Consider the following 16,145-nt stretch of genomic DNA (forward strand, 5'->3'; position numbering starts at 1 on the left):
GTCATTTTTAGCTATATTCAAAATGTGGTATCACTCTGCTACTTGAGAATCTGTCTCAACTGAAAAAAAAAACTGAGAGAGAAATGCTAACATGGAGTCACAAGACTGAGATACCCTAGAAATACTATTTTGATAAAATGGGGGAAATGCTGTGTGAACTCAGCGCCCTCCAACGCCCTCTAACTTGGAGTGTGCTCTGGGGACCACAACGCAGCCTCCCACCTGGAGGACGACCAGGATCTCGGTGTTGTTCTTTTCCAGTGCGATGTCAAAGGCAGACTTATCAAATTTGCTGAACGCGTGGACGTCAGCTCCGTACTTGATAAGCAGTTCAACGACGTCTCGGTGGTGGTGCTCGGTGGCCCAGTGCAGGGCTGTCATCTTCAGCATGTCCTTGGCGTTCACATCCGCACCGTTCTGTGAGGAGAAGCAACGTTCACCGGGCGCTGGTTACAGGGGCGCAGGGGGAGATCCCATCACCAAACACAGATTTGCCGAGATATTTAACTTTAGTTCTGACTTAAAGACTACTGGAGGGAAAACTACTTCTCGGTTCCTCCTGAATGCCGAGACATTATGCTTTCAATGAGTGGGGTCTGCTGAGGACATCACTGGGAAATTCTCACAGATGGCCGAGGAAGGGGGAGGAACAGATTTTGTTGCATTTATTAGCAGAAAGCTGAGTAGGGCCTGAAAAAAATAGGCATAAGTACAGAGAACACCTACAGAAAAGGAATGAAGGAAAATCAATAAAATCTGTTTAGCCTTTAAAAAACAAAACAGAAAACAAGATCCTTCCCTCGATGACTCTTGAAGCATGGCTTTCATGAATAAATTAGTAATAAATAAATAAACAGAGATGCAACTTAATGGCCACCTATGCTTAAGTCTCTCCAGCCCATTTTCCTACCAGTATTTAAGAAAAACCGGGGTGGTGGGGGGAAAGAGCTGGAGAGATGGCTTGGTGGTTAAGAGCACTGACTGCTCTTCCAGAGGCCCTGAGTTCAATTCCCAGCACCCACATGGTGGCTCACGACCATCTGTAATGAGATCAGGTGCCCTCTGCTGGTGTGCAGGCATACATGCAGAAAGAACGTTGTATACATAATAAATAAATAAGTCTTAAAAAACAAAACAAAAAAAGAAAAAACGGGAGGCAAATGTCTACTTTACAGCATAGTCCCACCATTATTTATTTATTTATTTAGGTTTTTCGAGACAGGGTTTCTCTGTGTAGCCTTGGCTGTCCTGGACTCACTTTGTAGACCAGGCTGGCCTTGAACTCACAGCGATCCTCCTGCCTCTGCCTCCTGAGTGCTGGGATTACAGGTGTGCGCCACCTCTCCACTCCCACTGCCCTTGCTTTACCCTGACAAGCAGCTCCACGATGTGCGTGTGTCCGTCAGCTGCTGCCATATGCAGAGGGGTCCTGTCCACCTTGGTCCGGGCGTCCCTGCTAACGCCTGCTCGAAGGAGCACTTCTGCCGTGGAGTAATGGCCGTACTGGGCCGCAAGGTGAAGGGGCGACGTTCCAAGCTGTGGGAAAATAAACCTCACTGAATTCCACTGTGTGGAGAGTTGTGTCACTTCTGCGAGGAGATAGATGAACAGGGAATGAATCCTAAAGTACTCGTCCTTGGTGAGAGTATGCTAGGATTTTACATTTAGTGTCCTGGGGCTGGAGGGACCGTGCGGGTCAGGGCACTGATTTCAACGGCCAGCATCCATGCTGGTGACTCACAGCCGTGTTATCCCAGCTGCGGACCCAACACCCCAGCTTCCAAGGGTGTCTGTGCTCACAGGCGCATGCCCTCATACCACATTCTTATGGATGCACCATTAAAAACCATAAAAATAAGTGCAGTTAATATGCTAATGGGCCGGTGAGAGGGCCACACATGAAATGCAAAGTGTGATGGTTTTAAGTGACGGGAGAGTGACTGAGTAGGACTCTCTAGGGGGCGGGATTTCAAGCATGGCTTATAAGACACTTTTCTTCTTTTTAATATGAGAAAGAGTACCAAGCTGGGCGTGACAGCCTTTACCTAAAGTCCCAGCCTTTGGAGGCAGAGGCAGGCGGATCCCTGTGACTTGCAGAACACTTGTTTGTTCAAACAGCATTTCTCTGTGTAGCCCTGGCTGTCCTGGACTCACTTTGTAGACCAGGCTGGGCTCGAACTCACAGCCATCCACCTGCCTCTGCCTCCCGAGTGCTAGGATTAAAGATATATACCATGATGTCTGGTATCTTTAATATTTATGTGCATGTATATGTGTGTGCACACACAGCTGTATATGTGTGGAGGTCAGAGGTCAATTTTTTGTTTGTTTGTTGAGACAGGGTCTCATTATATAGCTTTAGCTGTCTTGGGAGCTTGCTCTGTAGACCAGGCTGGCCTCAAACTCACAGGAGTCTTCCTGCCTCTGCCTCCCAAGTTCTAGGACTAAAGATATGTACCATCATACCTGCAAATAAAAGTATTAAAAATAAAATAAAAGGGAAAAACTTCAAGTATGTAATAGCTTGTAATTACTACCTACATATTCACAGACAACTTTCAAATTGGAAAACTAGAAGGAGAAACGAGCTCACCCAGTCTGTGGTGAACGGAGCTCCATTGGCCATCAGTGTCCTCACTTCCTCATCTTGGCCTTTTCTTGCAGCTTCTAGCAGCCTCTTCCCCAAGTCCACCAGAGACATCTTTATTCATAGAAACAAAGGTGTCCAGGTAGCTGCAATTCCAACACAAGTGAAGCAGTTGTCTGTAAAACGTTTCCTCACTTTTGGCTTGCTTTCTCTAAGACGTGGTTTTGCCATGCAGTTTAGCCTGTCCTGGAACTCAGTACATAGCCCAGGAAAGCCCAGAACTCAGGAATTTGGCTTCCTCTACCTCCCAGATGCTTAAGGACCACCACTGCCACAGCGAAATGTGTTTACAAGGTGTTTTTGCTTCACCTGGGTGTGGTGGTGCACGCCTGTAATCCCAGCACTCAGGAGGCAGAGACAGGTGGATCTCCGTGAGTTTGAGACCAGCCTGATCTACAAGGCAGGTCCAGGAGAGAAGCCCTGTTTTGAAAAACTTAAAAAAAAAAAAGCCGGGCGTGGTGGCACACACCTTTAATCCTAGCGATCGGGAGGCAGAGGCAGGCAGATCGCTGTGAGTTTGAGCCTGGTCTACAAAGTGAGTCCAGGACAGCTGAGGCTAAGGCTACAGAGTGAAACTCTGTCTTGGAAAAACAAACAAACAAACAAACAAACAAACAAACACAAAAAAAGAGGAGAGCTTTTCTTTGGGGCACAGGAGCTCATGTTGAGCTTTCTGCCTTTACCTTCCAAGAGGTGGGATTACGGCATGTGTCGCCACACTTGACTTTCCTTTTTTAAAAAAATTCTGATATAGGATCTAGCTAAATTGCCCAGCCTGATTCAAAACTCACCCCACAGCTCAGGTGGGCTTAGAATTTGTGACCTTCCTGCCTCAGCTTCCTACGTAACTGGGATTACAGGTTTTCATCACCAGATCCAGTGGTAGAATATAAATTTAAAGATGACAGTTCAAAGTGTGCACCCTCTTTCTAGGCAAGGCACAAGGATACCGATGTGACACCTGCTGCTCGAGGGACCTTTTGTGTTAACTCCTCCAGGAGCTATAGTCCTGCAGCACGTGACCGATCGACTGCACGGGTAAGGGGCGGCCATTTCTGGTCAGGCCACGAGAACCTGTAGAGAGGGGGTGGGCTCCCCCTGACTCGGCCTTTGATGGCTCAAAACTGACCAGCTCCGATAAAGACGGCCTCAGTCTCAATCCAGTTCCTCCAGGAGACCTAAAGGTTACCAGGCGGGGCACGTAAGAAGGCTCAAAGCCTCCTGAGTTTTCATTTCTAGCTATTGTGAAATGATGTAATGCCAGTCAAAGCTTACGGAAAACACCCCTAATTCACCATGCAGCTGAGGACGCCCTTCACCTCCTGTCCTCCTGTCTCCACGGCCCAGGGCTCTGACTACGGCACGTGACGCCACGGCCAGCAAGAATGGACTCCCACTGGCCGGTGACTGCTTAGAACAGTAGTTCTAATGCGTGGGCTATGGTTTCTGAGCCACACGAATAACCTTACAGGAACCCATGTGATCCAGATTATTTTTACAATAATACTAAGGCATCATTTTTCTTTTCTTTTTCTTTTTTTCGGTTTTTCGAGACAGGGTTTCTCTGTGTAGCCTTGGTTGTCCTGGACTCGCTTTGTAGACCAGGCTGGCCTGGAACTCACAGCGATCCACCTACCTCTGCCTCCCGAGTGCTAGGATTAAAGGCGTGCGCCACCACGCCCGGTCTCTTCTTCTTTTTTTTTTTTAAAGCATCTTAGCAGTTGTAATGATAGTGAAATACCATGGGGTATATAATTGCTGTTGCCTTTGCCCAAATCCAATTGTGAAATGAGCATTTCTGTGTTCACTGCCATGTGCTTTAGGGGAAAAGTAAGTTCTATTTAAGAAAGTCCTTCCCTGCAAGGAGGTGCGTACCTGGGACGCCAGCACTCAGGAGTGGAGGCAGGCAGCGGAGCAGCACAAGCCAGTGCCAGCTACACCGTGAGGTCTGGACACGCCTGCGCTGTATGAGGACCAGTCTCAATTTTTTTCATCCTCTCTAATGTCTGTCTCTCTCTGACTCTCTGTCTCTCCCATCTTGTGTGTGTGTGTGTGTGTGTGTGTGTGTGTGTGTGTGTGTGTGTGCTTGTGTGTCAGAGAATAGCGTGCAGAAATTGGTTCTCTCCTATCATGTAGCTCTAAGGACTGAATGCGGGTCAATAAGCTTGGCAGAAATTACCCAGGAGCCACCTGGACAGTCTGACAACCTGACTTTGATCCTAGGAGCCACATGGTAAAAAGAAAGACGTTAACTCCGGAAGTTGCCCTCTGACCTCCACACATATACATGGAGTCCTCATGAACCACCCCCTCCAATAAATTAATTAAAAACTCAGTTGGGCAGCCGGGCGTGGTGGCGCACGCCTTTAATCCCAGCACTCAGGAAGCAGTGGCAGGTGGATCGCTGTGAGTTCGAGGCCAGCCTGGTCTACAAAGCCAGTCTAGGACAGCCAAGGCTACACAGAGAAACCCTGTCTCAGAAAAACAAAAACCAAACCAAACAAACAAAAAATTCAAAGTAGGGCCAGGTGGTGGTGCACGCCTTTAATCCCAACACTCAGGAGGCAGAGGCAGGCGGATCATTGTGAGTTCAAGACAGCCAGGGCTACACAGAGACCCTGTTTTGAAAACCAAAAACCAACCAACCAAGCAAAAGAAGGGGCTAGAGAGACAGCTCAACAGTTAAGAGCACTAGTGCCCTCTACTGGCTTGCTGGCTCACATGCAGGCGGAATACTATATAAATAATAAATAAATCTTTAAAAAAAAAAATACATGTGTGAGCCAGGTGTGGTGGCATGCACCATTAATCCCAGCACTCAGGAGGCAGAGAAGGCAGATCACTGTGAGTTCGAGGCCAGCCTGGTCTACAAAGCGAGTCTATACACAAAAAATAACAACAACAAATACAGAAAATGGGGGCAGGGAGGGGGGGCTGGAGAGATGGTTCAACAGTTAAAATCACTGGCTGCTCTTCCAAAGGTCCTAAATTCACTTCCCAGCAACCACATGGTAACTCACAAGCATCTATAATGAAATCGGGTGCCCTCTTTTGGTGTGCATGAAGACAGGGCACTCGTATACATAGAATAAATAAATAAATCTTTTAAAAATATAAAAATATTTGTGTAGCGTGGCGTGATAGTGCACACCCTTAATCCCAGCACTCAGGAGGCAGAGGCAGGCGGATCGCTGTGAGTTCGAGGCCAGCCTGGCCTACAAAGTGAGTCCTGAACAGCCAAGGATACACAGAGAAACCCTGTGTCCAAAAAATAAAAAAGGGGGGTGGGGCTGGAGAGATGGTTTGGAGGTTAAGAGACTGGCTACTCTTCCAGAGGTCCTGAGTTCAGTTCCCAGCAACCACATGGTGGCTCACAACCATCTACACTGTGATAGGTGCCCTCTTCTGGCCTGTGGGTGTACATGTATACATAATAAATCTTTATTAAAAAATTGTGTATATGACTATTTTCGCCTGAACGTATTTCTGTGCAATTACCTGTATGCAATGCACTCTGAAGGTCAGAACAGGACCCTGGACCCCTGGAACTGAATTTGCAGCTGGTTGTGAGTGCCATGTGGTCCTTTAACTGCTGACCCATCTCCCCAACCTTTGCAATTGTTCCTCCCCCACCCACCCCCATCCCACCCCCGGTTCAGAGGACAAAACGCCGGGTGTTACTGAGCTAAATTATCCATCTTGCAGCTAACTTTTAAGAAATCACCACATATCGTGAGCTATGGCTTACAACGGCTTTCTGCTGGTCTAGCATGTATGAGGCTGTATGGACCACAAAAAATTACCACTTGCCAAGCTTTGGTGCAGCTTCAAAGAGTAGCTAACATCACCCAAAAAAGCTATTAAAAAGCTGGGTGTGGCTGGACCTGCCACCTCACGCCGCCGTTCCTGCGTAACCACCCTCCCAGAAGTTCTAGAAAGATGCGTGGCCTCTCCTTTGCTATTAGACTGCGGGACCTGAAGAAACTGGAACTTTCCGGAGATTCTCATATTGGGAGAAGGAAAAGGCTGAACCCAGGTGCCGGGCAGAGAAAGCTGTCATCTTAGCGAGAGATCTCACAGCTCTGACAACTTGTCAGGCCACCTTGCAGGAGCCCGGAGCCCATGACAGGAGCTGGGCCACAGTGACCCCATGACAGGAGCTGGGCCACGGTGACCCCATGACAGGAGCTGGGCCACGGTGACCCCATGACAGGAGCTGGGCCACGGTGACCCCATGACAGGAGCTGGGCCACGGTGACCCCATGACAGGAGCTGGGCCACGGTGACCCCATGACAGGAGCTGGGCCACGGTGACCCCATGACAGGAGCTGGGCCACGGTGACCCCATGACAGGAGCTGGGCCACGGTGACCCCATGACAGGAGCTGGGCCACGGTGACCCCATGACAGGAGCTGGCCACGGTGACCCCATGACAGGAGCTGGCCACGGTGACCCCATGACAGGAGCTGGGCCACGGTGACCCCATGACAGGAGCTGGCCACAGTGACCCCATGACAGGAGCTGGCCACGGTGACCAGAAGAGGTTACTTAAACACGCACACCTATCCACCTAAAACTCATGCGTATCGAACCCCAAAACAGGCTAAGGGTGTCACTGACCTCTTTTTGGCTTCTCATTATTAATTGTGCATTTAATTGACATTTTTGATGATGGGTGGTGAAGCCTAGCTTGTTAAGGAGGGTAGGGTGCAAGCCATGGCCAGGAGAGCCTCTTCCTCCCGAGTGCTGGGACCAACGGCGTGCGCCATCACTGCCCAGCTACGTGCACTCACAGTATCAATGTGAGTATCTGGTGTGCGCCATCACTGCCCAGCTACGTGCACTCACAGTATCAATGTGAGTGTCTGGTGTGCGCCATCACTGCCCAGCTACGTGCACTCACAGTATCAATGTGAGTATCTGGTGTGCGCCATCACTGCCCAGCTACGTGCACACACAGTATCAATGTGAGTATCTGGTGTGCGCCATCACTGCCCAGCTACGTGCACACACAGTATCAATGTGAGTATCTGGTGTGCACCATCACTGCCCAGCTACGTGCACTCACAGTATCAATGTGAGTGTCTGGTGTGCGCCATCACTGCCCAGCTACGTGCACTCACAGTATCAATGTGAGTGTCTGGTGTGCGCCATCACTGCCCAGCTACGTGCACTCACAGTATCAATGTGAGTGTCTGGTGTGCGCCATCACTGCCCAGCTACGTGCACTCACAGTATCAATGTGAGTGTCTGGTGTGCGCCATCACTGCCCAGCTACGTGCACACACAGTATCAATGTGAGTATCTGGTGTGCGCCATCACTGCCCAGCTACGTGCACTCACAGTATCAATGTGAGTGTCTGGTGTGCGCCATCACTGCCCAGCTACGTGCACACACAGTATCAATGTGAGTGTCTGGTGTGCGCCATCACTGCCCAGCTACGTGCACTCACAGTATCAATGTGAGTATCTGGTGTGCGCCATCACTGCCCAGCTACGTGCACACACAGTATCAATGTGAGTATCTGGTGTGCGCCATCACTGCCCAGCTACGTGCACACACAGTATCAATGTGAGTATCTGGTGTGCACCATCACTGCCCAGCTACGTGCACTCACAGTATCAATGTGAGTGTCTGGTGTGCGCCATCACTGCCCAGCTACGTGCACTCACAGTATCAATGTGAGTGTCTGGTGTGCGCCATCACTGCCCAGCTACGTGCACTCACAGTATCAATGTGAGTGTCTGGTGTGCGCCATCACTGCCCAGCTACGTGCACTCACAGTATCAATGTGAGTGTCTGGTGTGCGCCATCACTGCCCAGCTACGTGCACACACAGTATCAATGTGAGTATCTGGTGTGCGCCATCACTGCCCAGCTACGTGCACTCACAGTATCAATGTGAGTGTCTGGTGTGCGCCATCACTGCCCAGCTACGTGCACACACAGTATCAATGTGAGTGTCTGGTGTGCGCCATCACTGCCCAGCTACGTGCACACACAGTATCAATGTGAGTATCTGGTGTGCACCATCACTGCCCAGCTACGTGCACTCACAGTATCAATGTGAGTGTCTGGTGTGCGCCATCACTGCCCAGCTACGTGCACTCACAGTATCAATGTGAGTGTCTGGTGTGCGCCATCACTGCCCAGCTACGTGCACTCACAGTATCAATGTGAGTGTCTGGTGTGCGCCATCACTGCCCAGCTACGTGCACTCACAGTATCAATGTGAGTATCTGGTGTGCGCCATCACTGCCCAGCTACGTGCACTCACAGTATCAATGTGAGTGTCTGGTGTGCGCCATCACTGCCCAGCTACGTGCACACACAGTATCAATGTGAGTATCTGGTGTGCGCCATCACTGCCCAGCTACGTGCACTCACAGTATCAATGTGAGTATCTGGTGTGCGCCATCACTGCCCAGCTACGTGCACTCACAGTATCAATGTGAGTGTCTGGTGTGCGCCATCACTGCCCAGCTACGTGCACTCACAATATCAATGTGAGTATCTGGTGTGCGCCATCACTGCCCAGCTATGTGCACTCACAGTATCAATGTGAGCATCTGGTGTGCGCCATCACTGCCCAGCTACGTGCACACACAGTATCAATGTGAGTATCTGGTGTGCGCCATCACTGCCCAGCTACGTGCACTCACAGTATCAATGTGAGTGTCTGGTGTGCGCCATCACTGCCCAGCTATGTGCACACACAGTATCAATGTGAGTATCTGGTGTGCGCCATCACTGCCCAGCTACGTGCACTCACAGTATCAATGTGAGTGTCTGGTGTGCGCCATCACTGCCCAGCTACGTGCACACACAGTATCAATGTGAGTATCTGGTGTGCGCCATCACTGCCCAGCTACGTGCACACACAGTATCAATGTGAGTATCTGGTGTGCGCCATCACTGCCCAGCTACGTGCACACACAGTATCAATGTGAGTATCTGGTGTGCGCCATCACTGCCCAGCTACGTGCACACACAGTATCAATGTGAGTATCTGGTGTGCGCCATCACTGCCCAGCTACGTGCACACACAGTATCAATGTGAGTATCTGGTGTGCGCCATCACTGCCCAGCTACGTGCACACACAGTATCAATGTGAGTATCTGGTGTGCGCCATCACTGCCCAGCTACGTGCACACACAGTATCAATGTGAGTGTCTGGTGTGCGCCATCACTGCCCAGCTACGTGCACTCACAGTATCAATGTGAGTGTCTGGTGTGCGCCATCACTGCCCAGCTACGTGCACACACAGTATCAATGTGAGTATCTGGTGTGTGCCATCACTGCCCAGCTATGTGCACACACAGTATCAATGTGAGTATCTGGGGACAGATTTTGGAAGAGCTCCCCCTGGATTTATTATTATTATTATTCCTTTGAAAAGTAAAGTAAAGGACAGGGCTTAATAGCTAACCACAGGGACGGGGGTGGATGAGTTCCCCTCGACACGGTCTCACTGTGTAGCCCTGGACAGCCTGGAACTCACTAAGTACCTGGAAGGTACTTGAAAGGACACTAAAAAAAAAAAAAAAAAAAAGCTACGTATTTATCTGTGTGAGATGAGGTTCCGTGTAGTCCACACAGCCTCCGTCTTCCCGCACAGCCACGGCGACCTTGAGCACAGGATCCCCCTGCTCTACTCCCAAGTGCTGGGATTACAGGTGTGTGTCACCACACCTGCTTCTCAGAAATTTTCTAAACTGCTATTTTTGTTTTTTTGTTTTTTTTTTTTTTGGTTTTTCGAGACAGGGTTTCTCTGTGTAGCCTTGGCTGTCCTGGACTCACTTTGTAGACCAGGCTGGCCTCGAACTCACAGCGATCCGCCTGCCTCTGCCTCCCGAGTGCTGGGATTAAAGGCGTGCGCCACCACGCCCGGCCCTAAACTGCTTTTTTAAAAATTATTTTATTACTTTGTATACAGTGCCCTGCCTGCATGTACCCCTGCAGGCCAGAAAAGGACATCAAATCACATTATAGATGGTTGTGAGCCACCATGTGGGTGCTGGGAATTGAACTCAGGACCTCTGGAAGAGCAGTCAGTGTTCTTAACCTCTGAGCCATCTCTCCAGCCCCCTAAACTGCTTTTTTTTTGCATGTAAATTTAAAATGTAAATGTAAAGCATACATTTTAGGATTGGCTTATGTCTAAAACTACTTTTGTGTACGATTTCTGGGCTTTGATCCATATGGATTATAGTCATGTTTTCTGAATGTTGCAATGGGCTAATGTAGCCCATTTAAATTGCTATTAGTATAATTGCTAATTAAAAAAAAAGACATTTTCTTTTAATGTTATGGGGGTGGATTTTTTTTTAATGGTTTTTCGAGACAAGGTTTCTCTGTGTAGTCTTGGCTGTCCTGGACTCGCTTTGTAGACCAGGCTGGCCTTGAACTCAGAGTGATCCACCTGCCTCTGCCTCCCAAGTGCTGGGATTAAAGGCATGCACAACCACGCTTGGCTGGGAGTGGATAGTTTATCTTTTTAATATTTACTTTTTTGTTTTGCTTTTTGAGACAGGGTTTCTCTGTGTAGCCCTGGCTGTCCTGGACTCACTTTGCAGACCAGGCTGGCCTTGAACTCACAGGGATCACCTGCCTCTGCCTCCTATGCCTGCCTTAACATTTACTCTTGAAAGTGCATGTGTATGCCTGTGGTACCTGTGGGTGTGTGTCCTTGGAGGCGAACTTGGAACACCTCATTGGTTGCTAGGAACCCAAATCAACAAAAGCCACCCACTCAGTGCAGAAAGTGGAGTTGTCGGTACACTAGAAAATGAACAGGGTTTTATACTTTACAGAGCTAACTTCTTGGGGACCAGAAAATGGCTCAGCACATGAAGACACTGGCCATTGGCTGGGCATGGTGGCGCACACCTTTAATCTCAGCACTCGGGAGGCAGAGGCAGGCGGATCACTGTGAGGCCAGCCTGGTCTACAGAGCGAGTCCAGGACAGCCAGGGCTACACAGAGAAACCCTGTCTCAAAAAACCAAACCAAAGCAAAGCAAACCAATTTGCCATCAAGTCTGACAGCCAGAACTCCTCCCCAGGACTCACGCGGTGGAAGGGGAGCGCAGGCTCCTGACAGCTGTCCTCTGACCTTGACATGAGTACCGTGCACATGTGCACTCCCACCCAAAAATCAACCTATTGATTAATGTAATTTTTTTTTTAAAGATGATGAAGTGATGGCTCAGCAGTTGAGGGCATGACTGCTCCAGTTTGAACCCTGGAATTCCGGTTCCATGGGGCCAGGCTCCCTCTTCTTGACTCTGCAGGCACTTGCGCTCACACATGCACATACCTACATGGACACATGTACACAATTAAAAGTAAAATGCATATTGGGGCTGGAGAAACGGCTCAGAGATTAGGAGCAGTTGCTCGCTTGCAGAGGAACCAGGTTCAGCTCCCAGCAAACACAACCCCTTGTAACTGGAGTTCTGATGCCCTCTTGTGGTCTCCGCGAGCACTGCATGTACATGGTGCACATACAGACAGGCAGACACGCTATGTACATATACGCAGGGGCAGGTGGGTCTCTAAGGCTGGAAACCCTGTCTTAAAATAATTTTTTGTTTATTTGTTTTAAACAGGGTTTCTCGGGCTGGAGAGATGGCTCAGAGGTTAAGAGTACTGGCTGTTTTTCCAGAGGTCCTGAGTTCCAATTCTCAGCAGCCACATGGTGGCTCACAGCCATCTATAGTGAGATCTGGTGCCCTCTTCTGGCCTGCTGACTCACATGCAGGCAGAATACTGTATAATTAATACACACTAAAAACAAAAACAAAAACCGAAAAACAGAGTTTCTCTGCATAGCCTTGGCTGTCCTGGAACTCACTCTGTAGACCAGGCTGGTCTTGAACTCAGAGATCTGCCTGACTCTCCCTCTATAGTGCTGGGATCAAAGGCATGTGCCACCAATGCCTGGCCTCCCCCCCCCCCCTTTTCTTTTAAGCAAATCATTAAAAAGGAAAAATATCTTGACTATCTGTGGTGGTACAAGCCTTTAATCCCAGCACTCAGGAGGTAGAGGCAGGGGGCTCTCTGAGTTCAAGGCCTGCCTTGGACTACACATCAAGTTCCAGGGCAGCCAGGGCTACACAGAACCTTATCTCAAAAAACGAAACAAAAATCTTAGCAAAAACCACATGGTGACTCACAGTCATTTACAGTTACATCTGGTGGCCTCTTCTGGGCAGGTATACATGTAGGCAGGGCACCATATGTATACTAAATAAATCTTTGAAAAAAATCAAAACTGTTCAAATAAAAACATGCCACTTGGGTAATTCTGCTCCTTGAAACCTTGGTCTCCATCTATGGACCTCACAAGTAAAGCATTTTGTTTTGTACAAATGAAACACAGTCTGGAAAGGGCACTGTGGCCCCTGTCACTAACCCTGCCAAGATCTAAGGTTTTGCTGATGCAGTGGACTTAGCCAAAGATTCTAAATTTTGCTTAACGGGCAGGAGCTGAGCTAACATTTAGAGGGGATTTCAGTACTGTTCTGTGTAATGACGCTAAGCGTTGCTGGCTCCGTCACATGCTGAATGTGTTTTTATGCCTGCTGTATTGCGTAAGCTTCCTAAGGAGGAGCTCAGTGCTTGGGGGCCAAGCTGGTGGGGCCCGGGACTAGAGCTGCCCGTGTTTCCTCCTCCCAGGCCTGGGTTCCCGTGCTCCTAATTGCACTCCCTAGTCTCTTTAAACAAAGAAAATTAGCCACGCCTCCTACTGATTAGAAGGTGCCTCGCACTGATCACTCGAGGAGCACGCCATAAATGATGCTGGATTCTCAAGCTACTGCGCACGAAATACTTGCTCTTGTTGGTTGTGCCTTTGTGAAACTTTTTAATTGTTGGCTGGTAACATTCTGTAGAAGTACAACAAAAAGCAAAGCAAAGCAAAGCAAAGCAAGCAGCATTTCTGGGATGCTAGGACTTCCCCTTCCGACAGAAGGCACAGAATTCAAAGACAAGGACAGACTCGGGGCTGGCCTGACCCAGAAGCACCTCTTAGCTCTTAAATGTGGCTCTGAAGGTTTCATTGGCACTAACTGTGGACATGCAGCCCTCTCCCAACAAGATCAATCTGGACATAATGTTGACGAGGGATGGCTGACATCAAACCACCAGATTCATCAAAGCTGTCTTCAGAGAAAAATGTTTAGAGACAAGCTCGAGGCCGGCGTGGGTGGAGTGGGGGTTGGGAGGTGGGGGGAGGGGCAATTGGGTGTCAGGGAGTCAAAATGAAAATGATGTCATGCTGGCCATGACGCCATCTGCTGGTAATCCCAGCACTTAGGGAAACTGAGTCAGAACGACGGTGAGTTGGAGGTTGGCTTAAGCGTCACAAGATCCTGTTTCAAACCAACAAGGGTGGCGATGCTTATGAAGACAAATACGAAGGGTGATGGGAAATGGTTCTTATATTTAGCTACCCGACAGCAACTCGTTCTAAGGTTCCTACCTGTATTCTGGTTAAAAAAAAAAAAAATCTGTGGCTCTCCTTTCCTGCCCTGTCCCTCCTGATTTAACCTGAAGTATCTACCTACATTAATATGCATCTGTAAGATAAGAGTATTTTGGGGGCCAGTGGGGGAAGATGTCTGCTGCCAAGCCTCATACCCTGAGCTGGATCCCCAGTTCCCACATCGTGTGATCTGACTCCTCTAAGTGTGTGCACACACACACGCACGCGCGCGCGCGCGCACACACACACACACACACTGTAATAAAGATTTTAAGTGAAATAACGCTATTGTGGGGAGACCCACGGGTCATCCTAGCACCCCACACAGAGACTATAGAATAAGGTAGGCGGTTGAATTTTATTTGTGTGCATTTCTGTGTGTATCGCAGTGTGGAGGCCGGTGGGCAACCCGCAGGATGCTTCTTCTCTCCTGCTGTGTGGACGCTGGGCTGTCAGGCTCGGGGCCTTTGTCTGCTAAGTTACCTCACCGTGCCAACGGAGACAAGCCCATCGTTCTGAGCCCTACAGAGGGGGAGCTACGCGTCCTTGCTGACGTGTGCGTCCACACATCACCTACATCCGGTCTGGTCTAATCTGTATCCTAAGATTTTACATTTTTTTCTTGCTACTTCTGTGGGAGGGACCGAATCCTGGGCAGCAGGCGCGAGACACACACCTGCCTCTGAGCTACACCCTACGCGCTGCCTCCTAGGGATCTGAAGGTGAATTAAATACACAGGAAACAAGACCCGAAGAGCTTTTTGTCAGTGGTTGTTTTTTGAGACCTCAAGTAGCACAGGCTGGCCTTGAACATCTGGGTCTTTCTAGGTGTTCTTTTCAAGTAAGGGTGTTGGGATTACAGGCATGTGCCACCATACTGAGTTTTCAGAACTTTCAATAATTTTTGTTTACTTTGGGTTACTTTATTTTATTTCAGACAGGGCTTCTCAGTGTAGCACTGGATGTCCTGGACTCACTGTGTAGACCAGGCTGACCTCGAAATCACAGAGATCTGCACCACCAAGCCCAACTTTGTTTGTGGTTTTTGTTTTTGAGACATGGTTTCTCTATGTAGCCTTGGCTATCCTATAACTCACTCTGTATACTAATCTGGCCTGGAATTCCTCAGATACCTGCCTGCCTCTGCCTCCCAACTGTTAGGACTAAAGGCGTGCACCCCTAGCAGGTGGTGGTTTGCCATTGCTTATCAAAGCAAGTATAAAAACATGCCTATCCAGGGATAGTGGCTCACCTCTGTAATCCCAACACTTCGGGGGCTGAGACAAGAGGAGAGCTGCAAGGCAGCCAGCCTGAGCTACACAGTGAGGCTCAAGTATAGAGACAGAAACTAGGGGGGAAAAAAAGAAAAAAAGAAAAGACTTTATAGGAAGGGGGAGACAAACTGAGTAATGCCTCGAGGAATTCTGTGAGACTAGGAACATACTAACAATTAAAGAATTCAGTCTATGGATAACTTCTTTTGTTACTTTGTTTGGTTGGTTTCTTTCTTTTTTAAAATATATTTTATTAATTTATTCATATTACAGCTCAATTGTTATCCCATCCCTTGTATCCTCCCATTCCTCCCTCCCTCCCATTTTTCCCTTACTCCCCTCCCCTATGACTGGTTGGTTGTTTCTTGAGACAGGTTTCTCTGTGTACCCTTAGCTGCCCTAGACTCACTTTGTGGACCAGGCTGGTCTCGAACTCACAGCGATCCTCCCGAGTGCTGGGATTAAAGGCCTGCGCCACCAGGCCCGGCTGATAACTTTTTTTTTTTTAATTGCACACGTCCTCGCTGGGAGGCCAGCCGTACAAACATCTGTACAGATAGATGTACAGAGCTTGATGTAAGGCCGTGACGCGACTGCTCTTGCTCAGATTACGAACTTAACTTCTAAAAAGCTTCGCATGATTGGACTTTAAATAAAAAAAATAAAAAGTGTAGTTCCCGCTCCCCACTCGGCCCCATCCCCTCCTTCACAGGGGCGCCTGAGCTGCAAGGGCG

At 48.9% G+C, this 16,145-nt stretch overlaps 1 protein-coding gene across 3 annotated transcripts in view; it reads right to left on the reverse strand.

The window, feature by feature from the left end:
• Positions 1-16,145, reverse strand: part of GABPB2 (GA binding protein transcription factor subunit beta 2) — a 34,253-nt gene that overhangs the window by 17,432 nt on the left and 676 nt on the right. Inside the window, exons 2-4 of one of the 3 annotated variants that reach the window (XM_084768581.1) lie at positions 2,594-2,701; positions 1,369-1,536; positions 223-417 (exon numbers count right to left, since the gene is read on the reverse strand). In XM_084768581.1, coding sequence (XP_084624707.1) covers positions 223-417; positions 1,369-1,536; positions 2,594-2,701 — 471 coding nt within the window. Of the gene's footprint in view, positions 1-222; positions 418-1,368; positions 1,537-2,593; positions 2,734-16,145 lie in introns of all 3 variants that reach the window. The other 2 variants (XM_084768580.1, XM_084768582.1) reach the window with 2 other exon arrangements.

Source organism: Acomys minous (genome assembly GCF_964271855.1).
Source record: "Acomys minous genome assembly, chromosome: 19".
NCBI lineage: Eukaryota > Metazoa > Chordata > Mammalia > Rodentia > Muridae > Acomys > Acomys minous.